This window comes from Leptopilina boulardi, unplaced genomic scaffold (assembly GCF_019393585.1).
Source record: "Leptopilina boulardi isolate dan_hultmark-lab unplaced genomic scaffold, ZJU_Lbou_2.1 LbouV2_371, whole genome shotgun sequence".
In the NCBI taxonomy this organism is placed as follows: domain Eukaryota; kingdom Metazoa; phylum Arthropoda; class Insecta; order Hymenoptera; family Figitidae; genus Leptopilina; species Leptopilina boulardi.
The window spans coordinates 837,922-852,190 of record NW_026137942.1 but is presented as its reverse complement, the minus strand read 5'-3'; the positions used below and the strand labels follow the sequence as shown (position 1 = coordinate 852,190).

General features: G+C 29.4%; 1 protein-coding gene across 4 annotated transcripts in view; it reads left to right on the top strand.

The window, feature by feature from the left end:
* Positions 1 to 14,269, top strand: part of LOC127287490 (HSPB1-associated protein 1) — a 66,435-nt gene that overhangs the window by 6,484 nt on the left and 45,682 nt on the right. Inside the window, exon 1 of one of the 4 annotated variants that reach the window (XM_051314451.1) lies at positions 976 to 1,006. The exons of the other annotated variants lie outside the window; for them this stretch is intronic. Within the exon in view, the coding sequence (XP_051170408.1) occupies positions 985 to 1,006 (22 nt within the window). The 5' untranslated portion in view covers positions 976 to 984. Of the gene's footprint in view, positions 1 to 975; positions 1,007 to 14,269 lie in introns of those variants that run through there. 4 annotated transcript variants of the gene reach the window in all.

Here is a 14,269-nt window from a genome sequence, read left to right as displayed (position 1 = left end):
TCGCGGGCATCAACTTTATGCTTTTAAAGTACGTCACTATTACTAAAAGAGTATAACCATTATACTTATTTAGTATGGACTTACTTTAAACTAAAAAACCATTATTTCATACTTTAATAGGTAAACGAAATTGCATACTAATAAAGGATAAAGCAGTTTGGTGCTAAAATAGTTAGTTTGTTTTTTCCGTGTATATATCTAAAGCATTTTTTATCTAGTGATAAATTTCAATATATAATATATAAAACTGATATTGTTTATCGTAGCAAACTTTTTTGTCGTCGTAGCAAAAAAATTAAGCTGTGATTGTTAATTTTTATAGATCCTATAGCAAACATCAATAAGCCTCTGTAAGCATTTTCTTTCTTCCCGTTTAAAGTCTTGCTTTTCCATGATAGGTAATTATAAAATTTTTTAAGATAATATTAAATTTGTCAAGTAGAACATCTTTTTTATATTATAGAGTAATATCCAGTATGTATCTTTTTTTCTTCTTTTAAAAAAGTTTAGGGTAACTATACAGTTTTTTCGCTTCAAATTTCCTTGCCTGACTGTACTAAATACATCGTTGGCCTCTATACATACACGTGCTCATGCTAGTGTTAGTAGTGATTTTCCTAATCTCACAATGCATCAATCTCAAAATTAATAATTTTTAAACTCTTATATCTCTTAAACGAAACGGTCAATCTTGTTGATTTTATTTGTTTAAAATCCTATAAATATTTATCTATATCATACTAGTTTAAAAAATCTGCCCGCTCCGAATGTTATGCTGACTACATTTAATATTATATTATAATATATTATAATATATTAATATAATAATTACCCAGTGGGAAAAAAATCATGTTCGTTCTAAAAATGTATTAAGGACGTCTTTAGAACGTTTCATGTCCGCCAAATATTGTTCTAGAACATTTTAAGAACATGGATGTTCTAGAATTTAATTGCGAACATTAACATTAATTGCGAACAGATTGAATGATAATGCAGATTATTATAGGTAATTTATATTAAATTTTTATTATATATATTTTTTATAAATAAAATTTACAATAAGTTTAATTAATATTTAATATCTTTTATAACCTTTCGGTTTTTTTGGCAAAATTATTTTTTTGATATTTTGGAATAAATAAGTAAGGCAACATATATTGATTTTGCTGCTTTACTTTTCAAGTTTAGTTGGCTTCCATTAATATCGTCAAATTCAACCCAAGTATTTTTACGCTTGCAAATGGCCGTATAATGACCCATTACATTTTTTATATTTTCCTTATTTTTTCAGCATTAACCTTCAAATATAAAGCTGCGTTTATGTATCTGATAATTCCTAATAAAACGTACTCATCATCTTTGTTTCCAACGAAACCAGGAAAGCTTGTAGGAATTTTTTCAATATTAATTTTTTCTTCATCTTTCTCCATCTCCATAAATACAAATGTGTCTAAAATTTTTGACAGAAAAGACAAAATTTAGTACATTATACTTACCCTGTTGAAAATTCCGACCTCGTTAACGACGTCGTATTCTAAGTAGTTTGCGACGTAGTAAACGACGTAGTAAATGAAAGCGGAATTTGGGATAGCAAATGACGTCGTTTACTACGTCGTTTACGATGTCGTATACGATGTTGCAATAATTATTTTAATATTATTTATTTAGTAATTTAGTAAGTACCCAATGGGAAAAATACCATAGGCGTATTAATGGCAACCATCATTTTATTATTTTTTAATAGTTATTATTATTATTTTATTTTTATAAAAAAATGGTCATTAAAGTATTAGGGAAATTATTTCTTCCAAAAAAGAATTTGTCTCAAACCCAAAGAGTGGGAGATACATCGGGTAGAAAAAAATTTCGACAAGAAAAAAATTTTCGATCACTGCTTATATACCAATCTAATGGCACCTCAACTGCAAGGCAAAATTTTTGTACATTTAATCCTTAAAGGGTTATACACCCAGAAAAAAGGTTTCTTTGATATAAAGAAATCAATCTTTTTGACAAAGTTTTCTTTGATTCCAACAAAATTTATTTGTTTCATACAAATTATCTTTGATTTAAAAAAATTATCTTTGTGTCAAAAAATTTTTTTATTTAATTCAAATAAATGTTTCTTTCACCAATTATCAATGTTATAATTTCTTTGATTTAATGCACAAATTTCTTTCACAGAAAATTTTTTTGAATCAAAGAAATTTTCCTTCAAAATAAGAAGCTTTTTTGTTTCAAAGAAAATTTTATTTTAAATAAATGTAAACAAGTCAAAGAAACTAGTTTCTTTAAATCAAAGAAATCTTTTCGCTGGGTGCACTGCAAAAAGTAGGTATCTTCTTTGTATCTTAAAACAAGATGTTATGACAGGTTCAAAAAAGTTAAAAAAAACTTCCTTCTGCTGGAGGATTTTCCAAAAGACAGTTCTTTAATAAAAACGAACTTTTACTGTATTTTTTAATTGTATTGATAATAATAATAATAATTTTGACATAAGTAGAATGCATTTATGGAGCACTCAACAAAAATTGCACTTCCTTGGGAAGAAATTTGTCCTTTATCCAAACTGTATATCAAATCTTTCAAAATCACTCCTCTTTTTTTGACATGCATGTGCAACCCCTGCTAAAAATAAAATCAGAAATCAGTCTCAAAATGTCAGAAATGCTGACGTTTAGAGACTATTTTGATGTTTTGTGATGCTGCTGACTAATTCTGACTTAAGTGGTTTTTATGGGCCTGACGTTTTCTGAAAAGTGACTATTTCTCACTACATTTTATTTTTTTGTAAAAAGGGTTCCAAGAGAGGTACCAAGGCCACTCCGAACCACAATATAACTCTATTATGTTAAGAAAGCCATTAAATTTGTAAAAAAAAATTTTCTATATTTTTGGTATTATTGATCTGAAAATGAGATATTTGGAAGATTCAATTGATTTCTCGAAAAAAGTGAAATTTGGGGAAATTGTTGTCCTACCTGATAGTAAAATATCCTCAAAAAAATTTTTGACTTTTTTGAAATTTTGGGGAGATAGAGGGGAGTCAATTTTATCAGTTTTCTCTGACACCGCCTACTATTTGAATTTTTTCTGCCTATAAATGCAATAAAAAATTTTTTGGCAGGTATGTTTTTTGAAGGTTATTTCATGCTCTTTCCAATGGTCAATTTCGTTTTTTAAAATTTTTGAATTTCCATAGTAGCTGAAGTGATATTTTACACGCCGCAAAAATAAAAACGTTAAGAATATAAACTTTTTCAAGAAATTCAAATGAAATTTAAGCATTTTTTCACTTTTTAACTTATAAAACTAATTGTCAAATAAATATTTTGTTCTAATACTGTACATAAATGTTCCTTTGTATATAATTTAGCAAAAAAAATGATACCCAAAGTTTTAATGGATTTGCCCATATACATCATTTTTTGTAAAGTGGTTACCATATGGCATTATGTATATACAAAGCTTTTGTAAATGACAAACTATTGTGCATTTCAGAATATAAATCGTTGTTATTGGAGTAATTATCCTTCTTCTTTAATTCCACAATTTTTGCTTCCATAATATTTCCTCAACCAACAGCATAATTTAATAAATTGTCAACAATTTCGTCCAATCTCTTTGGCTTAGATTTATTATTATTTTTAAAAATATCCTGCTTAATATTCTTAATTTGGCTCTCTACAGGGGCACTGAAAGCTGGAATACTACCGTATCCAAAACGATGCCTGCAAATACAAGACAAAAGTAGAAATAATTCAATGTCTTGTTTGAGTTTTTCAACGAGATCAGATAAATAGTAAGCATTATCATGCTCTCCAATTTCTTCCTTAGAAATTTTTAATTCTAATCATCATGCCTACGATATTCTTTTTGATTTTCGGCCATCATAGAGATCGATCTTTTTCGCGAGTTACCCGGTTGAATCCAATGAGATAACAACTTCAGATTTTTTTTGAATAATTTAGGTATAAATGGAGCATGTGGTTCGTCCAAAAATGTACAAAAAATGGGCTTAATCCAATTCCATGAATTGCATTTGCCCATTTGATGAGCTTCATTATTTCGATGGCGATTCTTGGATCCTTATGAAGATGAGACAGTTTAATTTGCTCAGCTGTTGCAGTCCTTAAAACAGGAGCAGTTAGTAACGTCGGTGGTTCTAGATCACCAGGCATTATCCTTTTTGCAGGCTGCTCAGTGCGAAATAATTCTGCCCTTTTATGTTTCAACTCCTCTGCGCTTTCCTGTCGAATAGGGGCTCTTAAAAATCTTTTTCGGCATTTTTTTGATTGATCTTATACTTACCTTATACCTTCTTAAGGCTGCAATCGATTTGCACTTCTTTAATAAGCGTCTTATCGTCAATAATGCACTTCAAAATGCTCCCACAAGTGCAGTAACCTTTATATATCATAATTATTCATTAGGAATTACAGAAGCATAAGTTTTATTTTACAATTATTTTAACAGGAAGATAGAGATGACAATTATAAAATCTGGTATAGCATTCATAAGCTCCCAAGTCCGGGGATTATTAAAATATTGTATAATTTTTTATTCTTATTTAATTAAATTTACATGATACATCGATTCTTAGAAACAAATGAGTTCAAACATGTGGCTGATAAACTATAAACATAAATGTTTAGGGAAGTATCACCCACATTCTATTATCTCTAATACAAAAGAAATAATAGTACCCTATTGAAAATCGCTTTACAAGATCTTGTACAATTTCCTGTACAGGATCAGCAACTGAACTTGTACAAGTTCTGACCAGTTCCTGTACAGGAAAATACGAATTTGGAACAAGTTCATGTGTGACATCTTGTACAAGATCTGGTGCAAGATCTTGTACAAGAAAATGTACATGATCTTGTACAATTTCATGTATAAGTACTTGTACATAAAGACGTTCATGTTCTTGCACATGTTGATTCATGTTTTTCTTTACTAAAAATTAAAAACTTCAAAGGCTGGGCAATAGTTTACTTTAACCTTTACAGCTGCGCAATAGTTTTTAGCATGCACGAGTTACGAATCTTAGTAGTTAAAAATTATCAAAATCTCAAATTTTATTAATAAAAAAAAATTTACAAGTATACATGTGCAAGAACATGAACGTGTTCATGTACAAGTACTTATACATGAAATTGTACTAGATCATGTACATTTTCTTGTAAAAGTATCTTTCTTGTACAAGATCTTGCACCAGATCTCACACATGAACTTGTTCCAAATTCGTATGCATTTTCCTGTACAGGAACTGGTCAGAACTTGAACAAGTTCAGTTGCTGATCCTGTACAGGAAATTGTACAAGATCTTATACAGGGATTTTTAGTAGGGTATTGTCAAAATTTAAAGAGACGTTATATTCTTAATTTCTATTATTCAGTATAATGAAACGCGTGCAAACTATAGCATCAGATAAGGTTGTAAACATTTAGTAGAAGTTTATGAATGAAAATACGTTCGTATTTATCTTTTATTTGCTTTTCCAATTTCTATACTATACTGATATATATGGCGTAAAATTCCTGTAGCGAACTAAGTGAAAAAAAGTTGATCGGATCGGGGTGTAACTTGCACATAGTTTAGCCCTAGGGGTGAGTAATTTAACCAGGAAGTATTGTTCGGTTTTTTCCAAAACTGTCGGAGAGGGAGGGGGTTGGACTTTTTTGAAAAATTTAAACAGTGAATTTTTGAAAAGTTTAACTTTTAAACAGAAAGAAGAAGAAAAATTTGTCCAATATGTTTTCGAAAGGTTTTTTCTAGCTCTTTCGAATGGTGCAAAACTTTTTTTAAAAAATTCAAATTTTGACCCTTTTTTTGAAAATTAAACATTTTTTCGAATTTTTTTTTATGTTCGGTCCTTTTTATTTTTTTATTTATTTTTTTTTTGAAATCTAAAAATGTGTTTTTCCACCACAAAAAATATTAAGATGTCCTTTTTTGATATTTTTGAGATATTATTTATTAATTAATTAATCTTAATAAAAAATGAAATATTTCACAAATAAATAAAGTTATTGCAATCCTGAAGATACCAATTGAAAGCTTACGTAACCCTACTGAAAATTCTCATGTAGGATCTTATATAGGATCTCACATAAATTCATATATTAAAATCCACATAAAATCATATGTGTCATGTAAGAAACTATATAGGATCTTATGAAAAATCATATAGGAAATTGAGACATGATTTGAAGTGGGATTCGATGTAAATTCTTATAAACGTATTCTTAAGTAATAAATTATATAAATTCCTACGTGAAATCCTACAATTTTTTCTGGTCACATTTTTTCTTTCAATATTATATTTTAGGAATTTTTTCTGGGAAAACTATGGAGTATTTCAATTCACAAATTAATGCACATATAAAGAGTACTTTTAACTTTATTTTTGCATAGTTTATTTATAAAACTTATTTTTTTACAACTTGTATAAAATATTTTCTGGAGCTCCTTCGAATCGAGACAGCTAGCGACTTTAGAAACATAGTTTTGAGAAAAACGCATTTAAAGTTTCAAAACCAATTAACTCATAATAAAAATTTTTTTCAACTTACATCGAATCGTCTATTCCGGGTCCATATAATGTAGCTTCTTAACCGTCAGCCCCCTCTAAAACTTCTATTTGGTGTTGTCTACGAGCCATTCGGCCTTCACGTGTACTCCTGAGCTCTTCGGTCGGCGATTGACACTCGTAGTGAATCCTATCTTTCAGCATGTGAGTGCGCATTGGGTCCAAGAGAAATTCCAGTGGCATTCATAAAGTATAATAAAGATGATGCACCTTCGTTGAACACCTGTTTCAACTGTTTTCGGATTGAAAACATTTTTTCGTTTTTTGGGTCTTGATTTTTGAATTTTGGAAATTGCTCTCTTTTCTCATGAAATTTTCAATTTCGTGCCGTGAAAATAAAAATATTCAAATGTCTCTTACAAGCTTATTGCTACACTACACAATTGAATACTTAATGCAAAAAGCAGGCATAGACAATACTAATCAAATGTGCTGCGTCTGGTTCTTGCATCAAAACATTCAATTTCGACGGTCCGCTTTCAGTCGCTCCGACACATGCATGCAAATTTTAATATAACTTGGGAAATATTCATCGGATCACCCTGAAATTTTTTTAGGGTACTCTTAAATAAATATACTTTACGAAAATGCAATAAAAAAATCGATTTTTTCCAAATTCTAAGTGGATGTTATCCCTTAACCATAAGAAATTGAAGGAAAAAATGTGACCAGAAAAAATTGTAGGATTTCACATAGGAATTTATATAATTTATTACTTAAGAATACGTTTATAAGAATGTATATCGAATCCCACTTCAAATTATGTCTCAATTTCCTATATGATTTTTCATAAGATCGTATATAGTTTCTTACATGACACATAGGATTTTATATGGATTTTAATATATGAATTTATGTGAGATCCTATATAAGATCCTACATGAGAATTTTCAGTAGGGAATTCCGCATCCAACGAGCCCTATATGGACTATTTTGGATAAGAGGATTGTTTATAAACAATTGCCATGTTAGCCAATTGTTTATTAACAATCCACTAATCCAAAGTACTTCATATAGGGTTCGTTGGAAGCGGAATTTTGTCAACTTTCACTTAGTAACGTCAGAATTACGATAACTTTATTTATTTATAAAATATATCATTCTTTATTAACCTTAATAGTTAATTAATTAACTAAAAATTGTAAATATTCTATAAGTAAATAAAAAAATTTTTGACATTTGTGTTTTCCAAAGGTTTTTTTGTGCTCTTTCAATTGGTGAAAAAATATCAAAAAATTCAAAATTGTTTATAAAAAATCCTCTAATGCAAAATAGTCTATATAGGGCTCGTTGGATGCGGAATTACGTCAGCTTTCAATTGGTATCTTCAGAATTGCAAAAAATTTATTTATTTGTGAAATATTTCAATTTTTATTAACTTTAATTAATTAATAAATAATATCTCGAAAATATCAAAAAAGGACATCTTAATATCTTTTGTGGTGAAAAAACACATTTTTAGCTTTCAAAAAAAAATAAATAAAAAAAATAAAAAGGACCGAACTTAAAAAAAAATTCGAAAAAATGTTTAATTTTCAAAAAAAGGGTCAAAATTTGAATTTTTTAAAAAAAGTTTTGCACCATTCGAAAGAGCAGGAAAAAACCTTTCGAAAACATATTGGACAAATTTTTCTTCTTCTTTCTGTTTAAAAGTTAAACTCTTCAAAAATTCACTGTTTAAATTTTTCAAAAAAGTCCAACCCCCTCCCTCTCCGACAGTTTTTGAAAAAACCGAACAATACTTCGTGGTTAAATTACTTACCTCTAGGGCTAAACTATGTGCAAGTTACAGCCCGATCCGATCAACTTTTTTTCACTTAGTTCGCCTATTGCAATACACATAGGATTTAAGAATATTAAACAAGAATTACGATTTAATCTTTGATACCACTCTTGGACAATCAACAGTGTTGGTAGAGATCGTTAGAAAGCCCCTGACCATTGATTTTCTGTGGCTTGACTTTGAAGATTTTATTTGTTGGTATTTATGTAGTTTTGTTAAATAATAATTTGTTTAATTGAAGATTTGGAAAGTCAATCGTGTAGGTAGAAATCTTTCGAAGGCCCCTGACAACAGACTTTCCTCGTCAACAATTTTTATCGCTAATTTGAGAAGATCCAATTGTATTGGTAGAAATCGTTAGAGAGCCCCTAACCATTGGTTTTTCAAAATAACAATTTTTAAATAAATTATATTTTATTACGATTTAATCTTTAATATCATTCTCGCCTAGAAGATGCAGATCGTATTGGTAGAGATCGTTAGAAAGCCCTTTACAATCTGCACTTCTTAAGTTTGAAAGACTTGACTTTGTAGGTATTGAACGGTTTGACCCATTGAAGTAAAATTGGGCAGTCTCTTAGGTATTACATAAGTTAAAATCTTTGCCATACCTGATTAAAAAATATTAATTTGTATGGAAGATATGCTACTTTTTTAAAAATTCGAAAAATCAAAGATTGTTTCTAAACTTTCTATATTTGGGTATTAAATGTTATTTAGTCAAATTTTAGCATAATTTTATAAAAATTAGAAGGTTAAACTGATATACAGCTATAAAACTGTTTTTGGGGTTAAAAAATCGAAACCTCTTTATTGTAACCAATTGCTTTCAAACTTAATTCAGGGGTATTTTTAGGATCTCTGATTTTGATTTTCACGTCTAAATAATAAAATTCCAAATTGCAAATTCAAAGCCGCTGGTTCCAAAAGAGAATCAAAAAATTGAATAATCAATAATTGTAATAATAGAATTTATGCGTCTCTAATTATTTTATTTGAACAAATTTGTAATTATAAATTAAGGATTTGTAAATGTTTAAATTTACTAAAAAAAATTTAATTTGGATTAATTTAAAATCATAATTTAAGTTTTTAAAAAATATAAGATTTCAGTGACGTTGCATTTCTGAAATATTTACAATCAAAAATATGTATAATAATTTAAGCAATGTAAATGAATTTTGAGCAATTTACAGACGATCCTGATGAAAATACTAAGAAAATACTAATACTTTTTGTACGAAAATACTATTGGTCACGCGCCACTAGAAGTCGAGACCCGCCGAAGGCGTGATCGACAGCTAGTTGATAAATAAAATAAACTTTAAAAATTTATGATTTTCGATAGTATTTTCTTGTGTGTTGCTTACAGTCCTGTAATCTACAAATAATCCTGATATAAATATGTGAGATGTTTGTTGATAGAATAAAACACCTATTGTTCACTTTGAACCCTAAACCACTTTATTTATATTTGTACTCTTTTGTTTATGTTATAAATAATCTAAATCAGTAACTCTTATATCTATTTTATTACGAAAAATATTTTCAATGCACAAATGCAATGGACGCGGTTAGCGGTAAGCATCAATCTGAACATAGCTTCCAGGGCGTAATCGAGAGTTGACAACGGTCTATACATATCGATGTAAAACAATTGCGTTCGCGCCATATATCGACAAAGTTTAAATATGTGTTCTTTCACTCCCTCTCTTTGTTGATTTACAAACAGTAATCATAATTACAGGCTTCGAAGTCTAGTAGTAGACCAAAAAAGTGTGAAAAAGTAGCATTTTGAAAAAAAAGTGTTCTCTAAATTGAAAAAAAGTAACAAAAAGTAGCATATTATAAATGAAGTAAAATTTGTTTTTTAAGTAAGAAAATTAGGTGAATATATTTTGTTGTCGAAAAAATTCAAAGTAACAAATACTAGAAATAGGAATTCACAAAATTTTTTATTAAATTTTGATATTTAAATATAAAACATGAAAATGTAGCAGCTTTTTCGTCGATATTTTACATTAGAAATTAAAACGCACTTGTTCATAACATTTTGCATATAATAAAACGTAATTATTAATAATACTTAAAGGAGATCTTTCATGAGAATTTGTTTTTTAATAACGCGCTCAGAATTTTGAGGAGTAAAAATAACACCTTTCTTCTCCTGATTATTTTTTAAAAAGCTATCAATTGTTACATTTCGATTCATTTTTTGTTTTTTTGTCTGGTACAATAGTACTCTCAACAATAACCTTTCGTTTTATCGTCGCTTTAGGTTTAGTTGAAGGAACTTTCGATTTATTAGTTTTCTTTACATTTGTTGCATTTTTAGTAGCGAGTTTCTCTTTGTTCGTCGTAATTTTACGCTTAGTATCTAATTGTGAGCTTCGAGATACATTAGGAACATCGTTTTTATCACAGTCATTTTTCGATTTCGACAGTCTACTTTGTAATTAATTATTTAAAGCTTTCGCTTTTCTTTGGTCGATTTTTTTTGTTAACTTTAATATTTCTTTATCTTTAGTATCCTCTTCTTTTCTCATATTTTCAACTACCATCATCATTCCTCGAGCAACATGAGCAGATTGTAGGTTATTTTGACTCACAGCTTTTAACAATTGGCTAGTAGCATTTCCCATACGTTCATCAGAACTTTGTTTCAGTTCAGTTTTTTGTTTTTGAAGATTTTGTAGTTCTACTTCGAGTTCTTTCACATTACTGGTCATCTGCTGTATCTGCTTTAAATTCTCTTTTTCCTGTTCAATTCTGAGTTTTTCTTCCTTCGAAAATTCGGTGATTTCCTTTCTTCGTTTTTCCTCTCCTTCCAAATAGTTTTTGTAGGAATTATGCGCATTTTAACCTTTTAAAAGTAAATTCTGATCAATTGGGAGTAAGTGCAAGTTATTTTTAAACCCCTTTGTTGAATCGTATGTCGTCAATCTTGCGTTTAGTGTCCTCTCGTCCATCCTTGTTTTATCCTTAGTCAACGGCAACTTGGATTTCGAAAATCCTCTCTCAACATCAGCGTTTCGGTGCGAGAAAGATAATTGCTACTTTAACTACCTTCGAAACCAATGGAAACATTAAGTCGCCACTCGAATTTTTTTTTCAAAAACATTTTTTTGCCAAAAATGGTCGATTCTTTGACCTGTCTGATAATCGGGTAATGCTTCTAATTGTAATAGCTTCCATTCATCGACGAGTCCGGCAGTAGAAAAATTTTCGAAAGGTATATTTTCTGCTATTTTCACAATGTCTTGAGGGCTATATTTACTACAAATTTTTCGCGGTTGTAAACATCTACACGCATAAAGCACACTTGATTGAGGGTACGCTTTTAAAGAAGACTTTTCCAGGATGTGTAGAGCAGCTTTTTTGTAGTGATTTCTAACGTTTATTAAAAATAACAATGTATCTTTTTGAGAAAAATCTTTCATTTCAGTTTTAACATCTTCATCGAGCACAATTGACTTTAAATCAACAAAATTTTTGTCGGAAAAAAAATCTTCACATTTTAATTCGTTATTTTTAAACTGCTTTACACTTTCAACTGAACAAATTCTCCCAGCTAAAGTAAGAATAAAATTTTCAATTTTATCAAACATTAAATGTATTAACGGTTCTTCTTTTTGAAAAAGAAAAATTCTGAAATACCTTTTATCATAGCATTATTAGTAACGTGTAAATTGCAGGTGCCAATATTCAGTAAACCTTGTCCTCTAGAACTTATCATTTGATCGTCCTTCTTATCGTGAACCGATTTATTGACATTTGGTCCGTCAGACCCTAACATTACTAATTTGTTTGTTGCAAATCCTCTCATAGAATCATTAATATGCCCTACTAATACATTAGCGGTCGCAGATCCTATAAAATACGTTTGTAAGTAATGATCGATTACTTCGTGAGATTTTTCTGAAAAATACCGATTTCGAGTTTGTAGCTCTTTCTTGCCTTCTGCGTTTGTAGTTTCATCGTATGATATGACGTATCCTGAACTTCGATTTACATCATCCACTAATTTACTTTTATAGTATGGTTCGAGCGCTTCTGTGACTAGATATCGAAATTTAGTGGAACTTAAAGTAAAGTTATAAATAATTGAATTTATCACTCGGTTTTCTTAGTTAAAGGAAGAAAATTTGAATAAATCGATTACTCCGAGTCAGGCTTTAAAAAAATAAAACGATTTCTTTACGTTTCGACAGCGCAGCTGTCCTCTATAGAAACTACAAATTTTATTAATAATTATAGTTAGATTACATAATATATAGAAAAATGATTAAAATTAAAGTTTTGTATAATACAATTACCGGAGAGAAACGAAAATCAACATCTACGTCGTTTAGCTGTTGATTTGACACTGGTGAAACAAATATAAATTTTTCGAAGGATATAAAATCAGCTGTGATGAGGTGAATGACCGCCTCAGTCAACAGAAAACAAAACAAGAGAGATGTCAAGGTAAATGAAATTAGATAGAAGAGTTATGAATATTTCTTTTCATTTAGAAATTGAATATAACGATTATTAAGATTTTGTATATCATCCTTTTTATTGACAGGATTTCTTTGCAAATTAATGTGTATCATCTCTGATATTAAACGTTTTTTGTAGTTACTTTCTCTGTCTAAAATTTTAAAATTGTCCCAATCGAAAGTGTGTGTGTAAGAATCATTGTGTATAGCAATTACATTATTTTTAGAACTTATATGTTCTTTAATACGAACACCAACCATTCGTTTTGATTGTCCAACATAAGATGCGGGGAAATTTTTGCAATTTATTTTATAAACTGTGTTAGTATTTTCATGTTTTTTGTTTTTGTCTTTGCCTTTTGTAACTAAATTGTGGTTCATGTTGTTATTTTTACAAGGAATGGATAAAATGCTATAGTTTTTTAGATACGAGGAAGTTTTTTCATAATATTCATAACTCTTCTATCTAATTTCATTTACCTTGACATCTCTTTTGTTTTGTTTTCTGTTGACTGAGGCGGTTATTCACCTCATCACAGCTGATTTTATATCCTTCGAAAAATTTATATTTGTTTCACCAGTGTCAAATCAACAGCTAAACGACATAGATGTTGATTTTCGTTTCTCTCCGGTAATTGTATTATACAAAACTTTAATTTTAATCATTTTTCTATATATTATGTATTCTAACTATAATTATTAATAAAATTTGTAGTTTCTGAAGAGGACAGCTGCGCTGTCAAAACGTAAAGAAATCGTTTTATTTTTTTAAAGCCTGACTCGGAGTGATCGATTTATTCAAATTTTCTTCCTTTAAAGTTAAGTTGTCAACAATCTTGGAATCTGGAAACATAGCTTTAAACGTATTTCCTAGACCATCACAGGAATTTCCAGACATATTGCAGTGAATGTTTCTGATACTCCACACAAGATCGGCTGTTGTAGTTTGATTTCGCAAAGACCACAACTTTACAGTTTTTTCGGATCCGTTGCTTTCTTTATTATCCATTGCTTGCATCTTTAACTGATTGTTTCCATTGACTCCATCTGCAATGTTTTTACCGTGCTTTGCAGAAGAAGAATGTTGAAGAATGTCTGTAAAACCTTTTGCAGTGTGTGAAAAGTTTTTCTTGCAAGCACGGCAATACACATGATTTTCCATTGATTGAGATTTTTCACACCATGTTCCAATTTCATGGTTCAATGCGTCTTTGCATGCGTTACAGCCAGTCGATTTTAAATTTGTAAGTGGTCATAGTGAAAATTTTTTCCAAAAAAATTGAAGAATATTAAATTTTAGATAAGATTAAATCCAGAAAATACTTTTTGAAGGAATCCAGAAATTGTTTCTTCATTACATGATCTACAAAAGTACATTATACATTAGTTTGTAGACAGTTTTTGGTCAA